This window comes from Lepus europaeus, chromosome 7, assembly GCF_033115175.1.
Source record: "Lepus europaeus isolate LE1 chromosome 7, mLepTim1.pri, whole genome shotgun sequence".
Taxonomy (NCBI): domain Eukaryota; kingdom Metazoa; phylum Chordata; class Mammalia; order Lagomorpha; family Leporidae; genus Lepus; species Lepus europaeus.
In genome coordinates, this window is record NC_084833.1 from 55,913,647 (window position 1) to 55,927,127 (window position 13,481).

General features: G+C 42.8%; 1 protein-coding gene across 1 annotated transcript in view; it reads left to right on the top strand.

Moving 5' to 3' along the window:
• Positions 1 to 13,481, top strand: part of DENND5A (DENN domain containing 5A) — a 126,795-nt gene that overhangs the window by 63,621 nt on the left and 49,693 nt on the right. Inside the window, exons 6-7 of the mRNA XM_062196530.1 lie at positions 11,636 to 11,953; positions 13,045 to 13,260. Coding sequence (XP_062052514.1) covers positions 11,636 to 11,953; positions 13,045 to 13,260 — 534 coding nt within the window. The remainder of the gene's footprint in view (positions 1 to 11,635; positions 11,954 to 13,044; positions 13,261 to 13,481) is intronic.

Consider the following 13,481-nt stretch of genomic DNA (forward strand, 5'->3'; position numbering starts at 1 on the left):
TTTTGGCTGGGAGGATGGACTGCTCCTGTTTCCTGTTTCAAATACCAGAAGAATTTATTAGAAAAGTGTTTATTTCCTACTTCATTCTAAATTAGTTTTAAAGCATGATCAGAATGATTGGTTTATTTTTCAAAAAAAAGTTTTTATTTGAGAGGCAGAGTTAGAGAGAGAGAGATCTTATTCTGCTGGTTCACTCCCCAAATGGCCACATTGGCTAGGGCTGGCCAGGTTGAAGCCAAGAGCCAGGAGCTTCATCTAGGTCTCCCACATGGGTGGCAGGTGCCCAAGGACTCGGGCCATCTTCTGCTGCTTTTCCAGGCACATTGGCAGGGAGCTGGATCAGAAGTGGGACAGTCAGGACTTGAACTGGTGCTCATATGGGATGCTGGTGTTGCAGGTGGCTGCTTATCCTGCTGCACCATAACACCAGCCCAAATTTTTCATTTTTCTTGCAGCTAAACATATAACTGGTCTACCTTTCTAGTATTTTTTAAAAAGATTTATTTATTTGAGTTACAGAGAGAAGCAGAGCCAGGGAGAGAGAGGTCTTCCATTCAGTTGGTTCACTCCCCAAATGACCACAATGGCCAGACCAGAGCTGATCCAAAGTCAGCAGCCAGGAGCAGGGGCCAAAGGACCTGGGCCATCTTCTACTGCTTTCCCAGGCCATAGCAGAGAGTTGGATCGGAAGAGGTGCAGCTGGGACGTGAACCGGTGCACATATGGGATACTGGCTCTGCAGCCTGAGGATTTAACCCACTGCGCCACAGTGCCAGCCTCTCTAGTTATTTTTGTGGCTAATATGAAGTGGGGGGAGGAATGGGCTTTTTTACTCTGAATTTCTTAGTCATTAGAAAGGCCTAAGAGGAAGGTTTTGGAGAATATATAAACCAGTGTTAACATGACTCTGTTTCCTCTCTCTGCCACAAATTCCTTTGTGGAGAGATTTTTATATATATCAAAAATATAAGTAAGGGATCCCAAAAAGAAAGTTTTCTCATGGAATTGGATCTGGGCAGCAGTCTTGATGAATGCTCTGATAATGGGACCACACATGTGATATTTAAATTATAGTCAAATGTACCCCTTAGCTTTTGCTCATTCCTTTGGTTTTAGAATCAAAATGTTTTTCTTGTACCTTCTTCCATTTTTACCCTTTTTTCTCTTGACTCTATAGAGCTTTGTACTCTTTAGAGGAAGACAAGATTAAATAAGGTGGAAAAGATCTAAATGATGGGGAAAAAAAACCACTGAGTTGGGATACTGTTTTTGTGTATTTGTGTGTGTTGTGTGTGTGTACTTACCTACTGTTCTCATAAATGCACATGAAGAGTAGCTGTCAACGATTAGAAAAAGAGGAGTTTTTAGTTCAAATAAGAGCTATAATAAAAAGTGGTTTAGGGTAGAAATACAAATAAGACATGCTTTGTACATAATCTAGACAGTAGATCACTAAGCAAGAAGCCATATTTTCCAGTTTTTTATAAAGGTTTATTTATTTATTTATTTTTATACCCTCCCCTCCCCTCCCCTCCCCTCCCCTCCCCTCCCCTCCCCTCCCCTTCCCTTCCCTTTCCTACAGGTAGAGTTAGTGAGAGAGACAGAGAGAAAAGTCTTTCCGTTGGTTCACTCCCCAAATGGCCGCTCGGCTGGCACTGTGCCAATCCGAAGCCAGGAGCTTCTTCCTGGTCTCCCATGTGGGTGCAGGGCCCAAGCACTTGGGCCATCCTCCACTGCCTTCCCGGGCCACAGCAGAGAGCTGGACTGGAAGAGGAGTAACCGGGACTAGAACCTGGTACCCATGTGGGATGCCAGCGCCGCAGGTGGAGGATTAACCAAGTGAGCCACGGCGCAGGCCCCTAGCCATTTTCTTAATGTGACTGTTTGAGAAGTCATGGGTTAAGAAACCTTATAGTGTGTTTGTTCTGGGGTATTGAAGCTTCTACTTTTTTGGTATCCCCATCATTGCTGAAGTCTTTATGCCTAAGCTTCTGGCCTCTCTGTGTGATTTATTGGGGAAGAAATGGTGATAGTGGGCTGTGGGATCCAGGGCTTCAGAGTCCCACTTCGTCTAGACATTCCCTCTGAAGGTCACACATTTATGCATGTGGTTTCATAACTGGATATTTCCTTTTATAAAAGATTTATTTCTTGGGGCCAGTGCTGTGGTGCAGCGGGTTAATGCCCTGGCCTAAAGTGCCAGCATCCCATATGGGTGCTGGTTCAAGACTGGGCTGCTTTACTTCCTATCCAGCTTTCTGCTATGGCCTAGGAAAGCAGTAGAAGATGGCCCAAGTGCTTGGGCCCCTGCATCCACGTGAGAGACGTGGAAGAAGCTCCTGGCTCCTGGCTCCTGGCTTCAGATTGGCAAAGCTCTGGTCATTGCGGCCAACTGGGGAGTGAACCATCATATGGAAGACACCCCCCCCCCCCCCGGCCTCTCCTCTCTCTGTAACTAAAAGATTGATTTCTTTATTTGAAAGGCAGAGTTATGGGGCGAGGTGGGAGTGAGGGTAGAGGTGGGAAGAGCTGTCTTCCATCCACTGGTTTACTCCTCAAAAGGCCACAGTGGTGAGAGCTGGGCTGATCCAAAGCCAGGAGCCAGGAACTTCATCCAGGTCTCCCACGTAGGTGCAGGGGCCCAAGCACTTGGGCCATTCTGTGCTGCTTTCCCAGGCACATTGGCAGGGAACTGGATCAGAAGTAGAGCAGCTGGGACTCAAACTAGCGCCCATATGGGATGCTGGTGCTTCAGGCTATGGCTTTACCTGCTCCACCACAGCCTTACCCATTTCCAAAAACTGGATAATTTTTTACTTTGATTTTCAGAGATAACCTCTGGGATATTTGAATCTTGTAGTCCTCGTGGAAAACCTAGTCTGAGGAAAAAAAGAGCTGGCTTTGTGAAGGAGTGAAACACTGTGAGGGGTGCACATAATGGATGGAAAATGATAGTATCTTTGAAAGACAATTTGAATGTCTCTCAGAAATGATACATGTTTATAGTAAAATTTCTTCTTAAGATTTATTTTATTTATTTGAAAGAGTTACAGAGAGTGTGGCAGGACGGGGCAGGGCAAGAGAGAGATCTTTCATCTGCTGGTTCATTCTCCAAATGGTTGCAACAGCCAGGGCTGGGCCAGGAGCCAGGAGCTTGGTTCTCCCAAGTTGGTGCAGGAGCCCATGGACTTGGGCCATCTTCTGCTGCTTTTCCAGGCATATTAGCAGGAGCTAGATTGAAAGTGGAGCAGCCAGGACTCCAAGTGGCAATTTAACCTTTTATGCCATAGCCTGGCCCTGTTTAAAAAAAATTCTTAAAGTGCAGAAAAACATAAAGATTAAAATAAATATTGTGTCAAATTTTACTACTCAGTGATAACTAACTACTTTTAGTATTTTGATAGACATCTTTAAATTATGTGATCACTTTTTCACTGTTAAAAAGAAGCTTTGAAGCAGGACTAGGATGATGATGAGGTGGGGCAAGCTTGGTTTATAGAAGAGACTTTCTCTAAAGGTATGGACAGTATACATTTCTAGTCCCCAAATCAGAATTAATTGTTGCTGCCCAGCTTTGGTTATCAGAAGTCTGTTAAAAAAAAAAAAAAAAACTCTTTGTTCTTTTTTATGCCAATACATGAGCTCATCTGGCCCTAAGCAAGTGAAAATGCTGAGCTGCCTTTGTCCTGGACTTGTTTTTTAAGCCTCATTTCTGAATGCAGTAAGGGGGCATTTTATCCACAACCATGTCAGGGAAGTCTGCAGAAAGAGATCTAAGAGTAAAGAAGGGAGTGTCATATTTTCTACGTTGGTACCCTTCTTTATTTTCTAGTTTTTTTTCTGTCCTTCTCTGAGCACTTCTTCAGCAGCCTGTGTATTGAATTCCCTGTAAACAGATAATGCAAGGATAGACCGCAGGGAGAGGCTGGTTGGGACTTGGTGTTAGGAATGTGGGGGTGGGAAGGGGCCCTATGACCCCTGTAGGAAGAGATTTGGGAGAGTCTGGTTTTGGGGAATCCACATGGTCACTTCCCCAGAGCAACCAAGTCTTCCCTTGGACTCTCCCAGCAAGGCAACAACTTAATATAGGAAAACTGGTCACTTGAGATTTAGTGCCTCTTCCAGACCACTGCTTAAAGTTATTCTACAGGTGTTTGTCTCTTCTCAGCTGAGGAGTTTGTGGTAGCTTTGTAAGTTGTTGCTGCTTGTCTGAGCCCTCTACGCTGGGAAGATATAGCATGAGACTATTATGCAAGCTTAATAAATTAAATGACCTTTTACTTTGTCTTCTTACCTTTTTCTGTTTCAGCCAGTTTTGCAAAGAATGGTTTTTGGTGCATCATACTCTAACCCATCTCTGAAGTGTGCCTGAGCTGCTTTCTTTCCTATAGCCACCTCTGACCAGGAGCATCCATAAATGTGGACACAGCCTTTGGAGTTTCTGAAATTCTTTACAGACACTATATTTGGCTCACAGCAGTGAGGAAAAAGCCAACAAAGCATTGTTGAGTAGCTGTAGTTATTTTTAGCTGCCTTTATGTTTCCTGTTGGAGAAACTGCTTTTATTTCCTCTAAAGAGAGAATTGAGGGGATAAATGATTGTGTTGTGCAGCTCTGGTGGGTCATAAACAGTACCTTGTTTTGCTACCTGTAATTGTCAGGGCTTATGAGACAGACGATCTTCATGACTAGATGATTTAATTCTGTTTTTAGTATTTTTTAATGGATTGATAGCATTATTATTATTTTTTTTAAGAAGGTAAAAGTAAACTGAAGTAATCAGGGAAGGCTTCCCAGAGGAGGTGAGGATTTTTCTTTTTTTTATAGATTTATTTTTATTTGTTCGAACAGCAGAATTAGAGAGAGAGAGAGAGAGAGAGAGAGAGAGAGAGAAGGAATGGGGCAGTTCTCTTCCATCTGCTGGTTCACTCTCCGCATGGCCACAATAGCTAGGACTGGGCCAGACCAAAGCCAGGAACCTGAAGCTGCTTCTGGGTTTCCCACTTGCGTGCAGGGTCCCAAGCAGTTTGAGCCATTCTCCGCTGCTTGCCCAGGCACATTAGCAGGGAGCTGGATCAGAAGTAGAAAAGCTGGGTCTTGAACTGGCACCCATATGAGATGCTGGCTTCACAGGCAGTAACTTAACCTGTTATGCTGTAACACCAGCCCCAACATTTATAGTCTTAAAAAAATAGTCTAATTTTAGGTGTTAAATGTTTATTGGCTGTTTAATTGGGCAGGGCTCAAAGTTATCTAGTGCAAGAATTCTGGAAAGTGAAATTTAGAGTGATTCGTCTAGTCTTTGAATTTTTGAGATGGGAAAACTCTTTTTTTTAGTTATGATTGATAGGGTAGTTTATGCACTCTGCAAATACCTACTGAATGAGATGTGCATGGACATATTAAAGCATGTAGTTTTAATAGATCGAGAGTTTAGGGAATAGTTACAGTGAGCTGGATGTGTTATCTTCCTACCTTTTCTTTTAGAATACAGTATTGACTGGCATGGGGGTAAATAGATAAATTGAACATAATTTTGATCCACAATGGCAGTACCATGCCAAAAGATTAGACTCTTTTTTAATAAGGGAAGCTGGAAAAACTGCATATCTATAGGAAAAAAAATTTAAAAATTAAAAAAAAAAAAAGATCCTTCACACCATAACAAAATCAGCTTCAGATGGATTAAGAAGTTGCAATATTGGGTCCAGCATTGTGGTACAGCAGGTTAAGCATCCCATATGGGAGTGCTGGTTCCTATCCAGCTCTTTGCTAATGCCTGGGAAAGCAGCAGAAGATGGCCTAAATACTTGTGTTAAGATAGCTAGGTAGGTGTTAGCCTGTGTCTATGAGAGAGGCCAAATAAAATGAGAACTTTTATTTTACTTTAAAAGATTTATTTATTTGAGGCCAGCGCCACGGCTCAATAGGCTAATCCTCCACCTGCGGGCGCTGGCACACCAGGTTCTAGTCCCGGTCGGGGTGCCAGATTCTGTCCCGGTTGCCCCTCTTCCAGGCCAGCTCTCTGCTGTGGCCCAGGAGTGCAGTGGAGGATGGCCCAAGTGCTTGGGCCCTGCACCCCATGGGAGACCAGGAGAAGCACCTGGCTCCTGGCTTCGGATCAGCGCGATGTGCCGGCCACAGCGTGCCAGCTGCAGCGGCCATTGGAGGGTGAACCAACGGTAAAGGAAGACCTTTTTCTCTGTCTCTTTCTCACTGTCCACTCTGCCTTTAAAAAAAAAAAAAAAGATTTATTTATTTGAAAGTCAGAGTTACAGAGAGAGGTCTTCCATCTGCTGGTTCACTCCCTAGGTGGCCATAATAGCTGTAAGGCTGCCACAAAACACACCAAACACCGGAGTAAGGGAAAGGGTTTATTGGGGGAAACCTGACAGACTGGAGGGAAGAGACGAAGAAGGAGAAAGAGGAGAGTGTAAGAGAGATCAAAAGACAGAGATAGAGAGACAGAGATCAGAAGACGAAGAGAGAGAGAGAGACGTATTCAGGAACAGGTCCTTTTAAAACTTTGCCAGGAGGTGGGCAGTGAATCCTGTTAGGATGGGGGTGGAGCTTGACATGGGTGGTTGGGCCACCTGGCTTCCAGCAATGGCGGCCCAGCCCAGGGCTAGAGCCTAGGATGGTGTCAAGGTGTAGATCACGCCTTAGGTAAGACTGCGCCATTTTACTAACCATAGCAAGGCCAAAACTAGGAGCTTCATCTGAGTCTCTCACATGAGTGACAGGGATCCAAGCACTTGGACCATCTTGCTGCTTTTCCCAGGGAGCTGGATTGGAAGTGGAGCAGCTGGAATACAAGCTTGTACCTATATGGGATTCCGGTGTAACAGGTGGCAGCTTTACCTGTTAAACATCAAGACTGGCCCTGAAAATGGGAATTTTTAAAGAAAATGATTTTTTGCACAATGAAATAAGGAAACAAGTCCTGAAGGCAGACCAGAAATTACAACTAAAGTAATTGCTCTTATTTTGTAACTCTGTTAAATGGGTTTTAATCCTGTATTCCGCAGCCCTGCACTAAAGGGGCTATTAGGTCCCATAACATTGTGCTGGTAAGATTTCTGGAAAGATTTTCAGGAACTCCACTTTCAGAAATCCCCACTCAAAATTTCTTGGAAGAGAGTGGTGGGGAGAAGAAACAGGGGACCCATACTCATGTTCATAAAAACCTGAGTCTGAATGTAGTCTAGGCTCTCAGCCATTTACTGAGATGTCCACCTGGCTAGCCTACCAGGTATACTTCTCCTCATTACTTCTTTTCTTTAAACCCTGCTACTTTGCTTTCCACTACTCTAACGTCGGAATTGTTTTCTTGTATGAAGACAAGAACCCTGAGTAGCCTATCTCCAATAATACTTGGGCCCCTGCCACTGTCATGGGAAACTGGATGGAGGCTCCTGGCTTTGGCCTGGCCCAGCCCTGGCTATTGCTGCCATTTGGGGAGTGAACCAGCTGCCTATGGAAGATCTCTATCTCTCCCTCTCTCTCTCACTTTTTGTCTTACAAATAAAAATAAATAAATTGTCTAAAAAAAAGTTAAATGTCAAAAGCATAGATTTAGATGTTTTAGAAGACAATATTAATGAATACCTGTCTGACCTCAGGGTAGGGAAAGATTTTATAAACAAGTTACAGAAAGTACTACCCATAAAATAAAAGATTGATAAATTTGATTTTCTGAATTAAGAATGACATCTTAAAGATAAAAACTAGAAGATACACACACACACACACACACACAACATGTGACCTACAAATGGCATTGAGGGAATATAAAGAACTTGTACAAATCAATAAGGTGATAAACAACCCAATAGAAAAACGGTGTAAGATATGATCAAGAATTGCACAAAAAAATACACATTTCTTAACTTTATCACTAAATATAGCAATATAAATCAGATGCACAATAGAATATTTATTTCCTATTTCATTGACAAAATTTTTGAAATATGATACTAAGCTTTAGAAGGAAATTGGATGAGAAGCATGGAAAAGATTTAAATTTCCTTTTTTCCCTCTGAAGTTTCTGTAATTTTAGTCCGTGAAATAAACTTATAAGAGACTGATAACTGGAAAAATTACATGCAAGTTTTATTATCTGCCTAAGCGCAGGAAGCCATACTCATTCGATACGGACTCCAAGAGGGGCAGATGGCTAAGCTTTATTTAGAGTTTAACAAAGGGATTGGGGTTTGGACTTCTGCAAAGGGAGGTGGCACAGGCTGTGGCAGGTGGGCTAACGGAGGTACACAGCCAGAGCTGTCTTATTATGCAGATGAGAGTCACAGAAATCTGTGCTAATCCCTCTCAGCCAGGTTGCAAAGACCCCAGTCTCTTCTTCTTGTGAAAATGTCTTCATACACTGAAAGAGAGGTATCAAATGGGAAGGTTTCTTTCTGCATCCTCTATTTACTTTATCAATGTAAATAGATTTTTTTTTTTTAAACAAAAGGACAGCTTTTCAGAGCCATTTCTGTGTATACAGAGATCTGCATTTTCTCCCAATAACCAACCTGGAATGTGCCATAGAAATATGTTTTGAGAAGGATCCTTTTAGGTTGCCAGTAAAAATGTAAATTTTTGGAACACAACTAGGCATATCTTAGAAAATTGGACATCTTCATACCATATAACAGCAGTTCATTGCTAAGATATATCCAAAATGATCTTGCACATGAGAAAACATGTATAACAATGGAAATGCAGTTATCTGGAAACTCAATTTTTAATCGAAAAATTGATAAATTCATATGATGGAATGTAATGTGAAAGTGACAGTGAGTGAAGTATAGCTCCACACAACAAAATGGCTGAATCTCAACCTAATGTGAATTGAAAGTACTGAAAGACTGCTAAAGTAATAATAAAACTTGTACCTAATAGAAAAGTTTAAAATATGTAAGAATGTGAAGGCAGACACACATGTGACAAAACTCAGAAGACAAAAATTAATAAATATAGCATTCAGAAGAGTGATTACCTGGGAATGGGAATGTATAAACTGGGGGATAGGATTAGGGAGGAGCATATAGGCAGATAAAAGTACTAGAATTTTCTAAGTTCTTGGGCTGAGCTGGGGAAAAGAAGGCCTTTAAGATTATCCCTAGAAAGCTATCAGTTTACGTTCCCAATAACAATCTATGGAATATGTGTTTCCTAGTAACTTTGTCAGCACTGGACATTATAAATCTGTAATATTTGCTAGTCCCATAGGTGAATTTTTTTTCCTATTTCTTGATTGAATTCAAATTTTGAACACTTTTTTTTGGGAGGGGTGACATTTTCTTTTTATTTATTAAAAAGGCAAAGTTAGAGAGAGAGAGAGGGAGAGATAGAGAAAGAGCTTCCATCTTCTGGTTCACTCAGATGTTTGCAATGGCCAGGGCTGGCCAGGCTGACGCCAGGAGCCAAGAATATCTTCTGGTCTCCCATGTGGGTGACAGGGTGCAAGTACCTGGGCCATCTTCCATTTCTTTCCCAGGCCATTAGCAGGGAGCTGGATCTGAAGTGGAGCAGCTGGGACATGAACCAGCACCCATATGGTATGCCGGCAGCACAGGTGACAGTTTACAACTCCACAAAATTTTGAACATCTTTTCATGTATTTGAAATTAATTATTCAAAAGTTGTTTTGTTTGCCTTTCATATCCTATTTCCATTTTAAAAATTTATTTTCATTTTATTTGAAAGGCAGAGAGAGAAAAGAGACACAAGAACAGACATTTACTTAACCTATTTTTGTCAGTTTTCTGTGTAAAATAGGGATAACCAGATATTGCTGAATTCTGTTTTGTTAATTCAGCTTATTTACCCTGTCAGCAGTGTATAAGAGTGCTGTCTTGCTTCCAGGAATAGTCTTTTTTCTTTTTAAAGATTTATTAATTTGGAAGGCAGAGTTACAGATTGAGGGAGGAAGAGATGGATGTCTCCCATCTGCTAGTGGTTCACTCCCCAAATATGATGGTGGGTACTGTGCCTGGCTGAAGCCAGGAGCTTCTACTGTGTCTTCCATATGGGTGGCAGTGGCCCAAGCACTTGGGCCATCTTTTGCTGCTTTCCCAGGAGCATTAGCAGGGAACTGGGTCAGAATCTGAGCCACTGATCCTTGAACTGGTACTCACTACTCACATGAGATGCTGTCGTCAGTTTAACCTGCTGTGTCAGTGCTGGCTCCTCCAGGAGCATTCCTTTTTTTTTTTTTTTTTTTAAAGATTTATTTTTTATTTATTTGAAAGACAGAGTTATAGTGAGAGGAGAGGTAGAGACAGAGAGAGAGATCTTCCATCCACTGGTTCACTCCGATGGCCGCAATGGCTGGAGCTGCACTGATCCGAAGTCAGGAGCCAGGAGCTTTTTGAAGGTCTCCCACGTGGGTGCAGGGGCCCAAGAGCTGGATTGGAAGAGGAGCAGCCAGGACTAGAACTGGTGACCACATGGGATTCCGGCTCTTCAGGCCAGGGCAGGAGCAATCTTTTTTTTTGACAGAGTGGACAGTGAGAGAGAGAGAGAGAAAGGTCTTCCTTTTGCCGTTGGTTCACCCTCCAATGGCCGCCACGGCCAGCGCACCACACTAATCCGAAGGCAGGAGCCAGGTGCTTCTCTTGGTCTCCCATAGGGTGCAGGGCCCAAGCACTTGGGCCATCCTCCACTGCCTTTCCGGGCCATAGCAGAGAGCTGGCCTGGAAGAGGGGCAACCGGGACAGAATCCGGTGCCCCGACCGGGACTAGAACCTGGTGTGCCGGCGCCGCAGGTGGAGGATTAGCCTATTGAGCCGTGGCACTGGCCAGGAGCAATCTTAAAGCTAGCCTATATGGATGCCAGCATTACAGATGGCAGCTTTTACCCACTGTGCCACAACGCCGGCCCCTAGACATTCTAACTCACCTAGACATTCTAACTCACTCCTAATGTTCAAAAATTGGTCAGACATTTATTTTTTTAAATATTTATTTATTTATTTAAAGGTACAGCTTTGGGGGGGGGGTAGCGGAGAGACAGAGAGAGAGATATCAAGATCTAGATCCATCTTCCTTCCACTGCCTCACTCTCCCAATGCCAGGAACAGCTATGGCTTGATGAGATTGAAGCCAGGAACCAGGAACTCCATCCAACTCTGCCAGATGGGTGGCAAGGGCCCAAGCACTTGGGCTGTCTTTTGTGCCTTCCCAGGTGCATTAACAGGGAGCTGGATCCAAAGCTGGGCAACTAGGACTAGAACTGGCATGGGATGCTTGTGTCATAAGTGGTGGCTTAACCCACTGCACTACAATGCCTGCTTCTTGTCAAACATTTAATGAGTATTTATATCATATGTAAGAATTTTGTGTTATATTCTTAACAACTGCGATAATATAATATTCCCACCACTCTGTAACATAAGTGTTTTTATCACTTTATCTTCATTTTGTGGCTGAGGAAATAAAATCAAAGAGGTTAAGTCATACATCCTAGAAATTGGCAGAGGAAGAGTGGAACTCAGGTCTGTCTGATTTCTGAGTCCCATCTTTATTTATTTAAATTTCATACATGTCCATTTTAGGTGTTTTCTCTCTCATGTTCATTATCCTTTCTAAAAACCTGGGGTTCACAACCTCCTTCTGTTGTTACTCCCAGGCTAACCTCTGCTTTGTGGACATTGACAACCACTTCATTGAACTGCCAGAGGACTTGCCTCAGTTTCCCAATAAATTGGAGTTTGTCCAAGAAGTGTCTGAGATTCTCATGGCGTTTGGCATTCCCCCTGAGGGCAACCTTCACTGCAGCGAGAGTGCCTCCAAGCTGAAGAGGCTCCGAGCCTCTGAGTTTGTCTCTGACAAGAGGAATGGGAACATTGCTGGCTCCCCTTTGCATTCCTATGAGCTCCTCAAGGAGAATGAAACTATCGCCCGGCTGCAAGCCTTGGTCAAGAGGACTGGGGTGAGCCTGGAAAAGGTAAAGTGCTTTTGTATGGAAGTCTATGGCAAGGTTGGTCTGTGCTAAGGTACTGACCTGGTTTAAGGTATGGGATAGGAAGGCATCCAGTTCAGGGCAGGGCATAATGAGTAGTAAAGGACTGCTGTGTATGAGAGGCTCTGGATTCAGCTCTGGCAGACACTATCTGTTTTTTTTTTGTTTTTTGTTTGTTTTTTTAAGATTTGTTTTATTTATTTGAAAGAGTTACAGAGAGAGGTAGAGACAGAGAGAAAGAGATCTTCCATCGCTGGTTCACTCTCTAAATGACCTTAGTGGCTGGAGCTGAGCCAATCCAAAGCCAGGAGCCAGGAGCTTTCTCCTGGTCTCCCGCGTGAGTGTAGGGACCCAAGAACTTGGGCCATCCTCTGCTGTTTTCCCAGGCATATTAGCAGGGAGCTGAATCAGAAGTGGAGCAGTTTGAGACTTTAACCGGCTCCCATATGGGATGCCGGTACTGCAGGCCAGGGCTTTAACCCACTGCGCCACAGCACTGAACTCATGACACTAAGTGCTACTTGGATATAAATCTAGATAGCTTCTCACCTGGACATCAAAGAGAGCCTGCTGTCATTCTGTGTGAACACTAAGAGTGACTTGGAGGGATGACGATGGTAATCCTTATGTTCAGATCTCTTTCAGATCCTTTTCTCTATGAGTTTCACTGCAACCTAAAGCAAATGAAGCAGGTATTAATAATAGTATGTGATTGTTATTATTAAGAAACTGAAGTTTCAGGAGCTTAAGTGTTTTGCCTAAGATTAAATGCCTCAGAAGTAGCTAGGCTGAGGCTAGCACTGTGCCTCTTGAGTTCGAGTCCTGTTTTTGTTTTTTTTTGTTTTTTTTTTTTGACAGAGCTAGAGAGAGAGACAGAGAGAACTGGGGTCTTTCTGCTGGATACCTTCAAGTGAAACTCTTTCATTATTTATTTCTTCTTTGTGTGAAAATCAGTTTCTTTCTTTTATTGTTTTCCCTTCATTTGTTCTAACCACTTGCTGCTAGGTAAATGACCACTGTGAAAAAATCAGAGGAGTTGGATTTCTTTGTGTATTCACATTGTTTCTTTTTTGTAGCTGGAAGTACGTGAAGATACTAGCAGTAATAAGGATCTCAAGGTTCAGTGTGATGAAGAAGAACTCAGGATTTACCAGCTGAACATTCAGATCCGGGAAGTTTTTGCAAATCGTTTCACTCAGATGTTTGCAGATTATGAAGTGTTTGTCATTCAGCCAAGCCAGGATAAGGAATCCTGGTTTACCAACAGGGAGCAGATGCAAAATTTTGATAAAGTGAGTGTAATCCTTCTGGAGAAGAGAATTTAGAGTCATATCTTGAAGAAGTAACAATATGAGATTTTCTTTTCTTTCATAATATTGTTGGAAACAAGTTTCATGGTCCTTCTGATGTTAAAATAGAGTTTGTTACTTTTAAAGAACAGGTGGGCTCTCCTAAGGCGGTGATGCCCATTTGGATTGAATCAGTATTCTGGGAAGATTGGTTGTCTGATTAG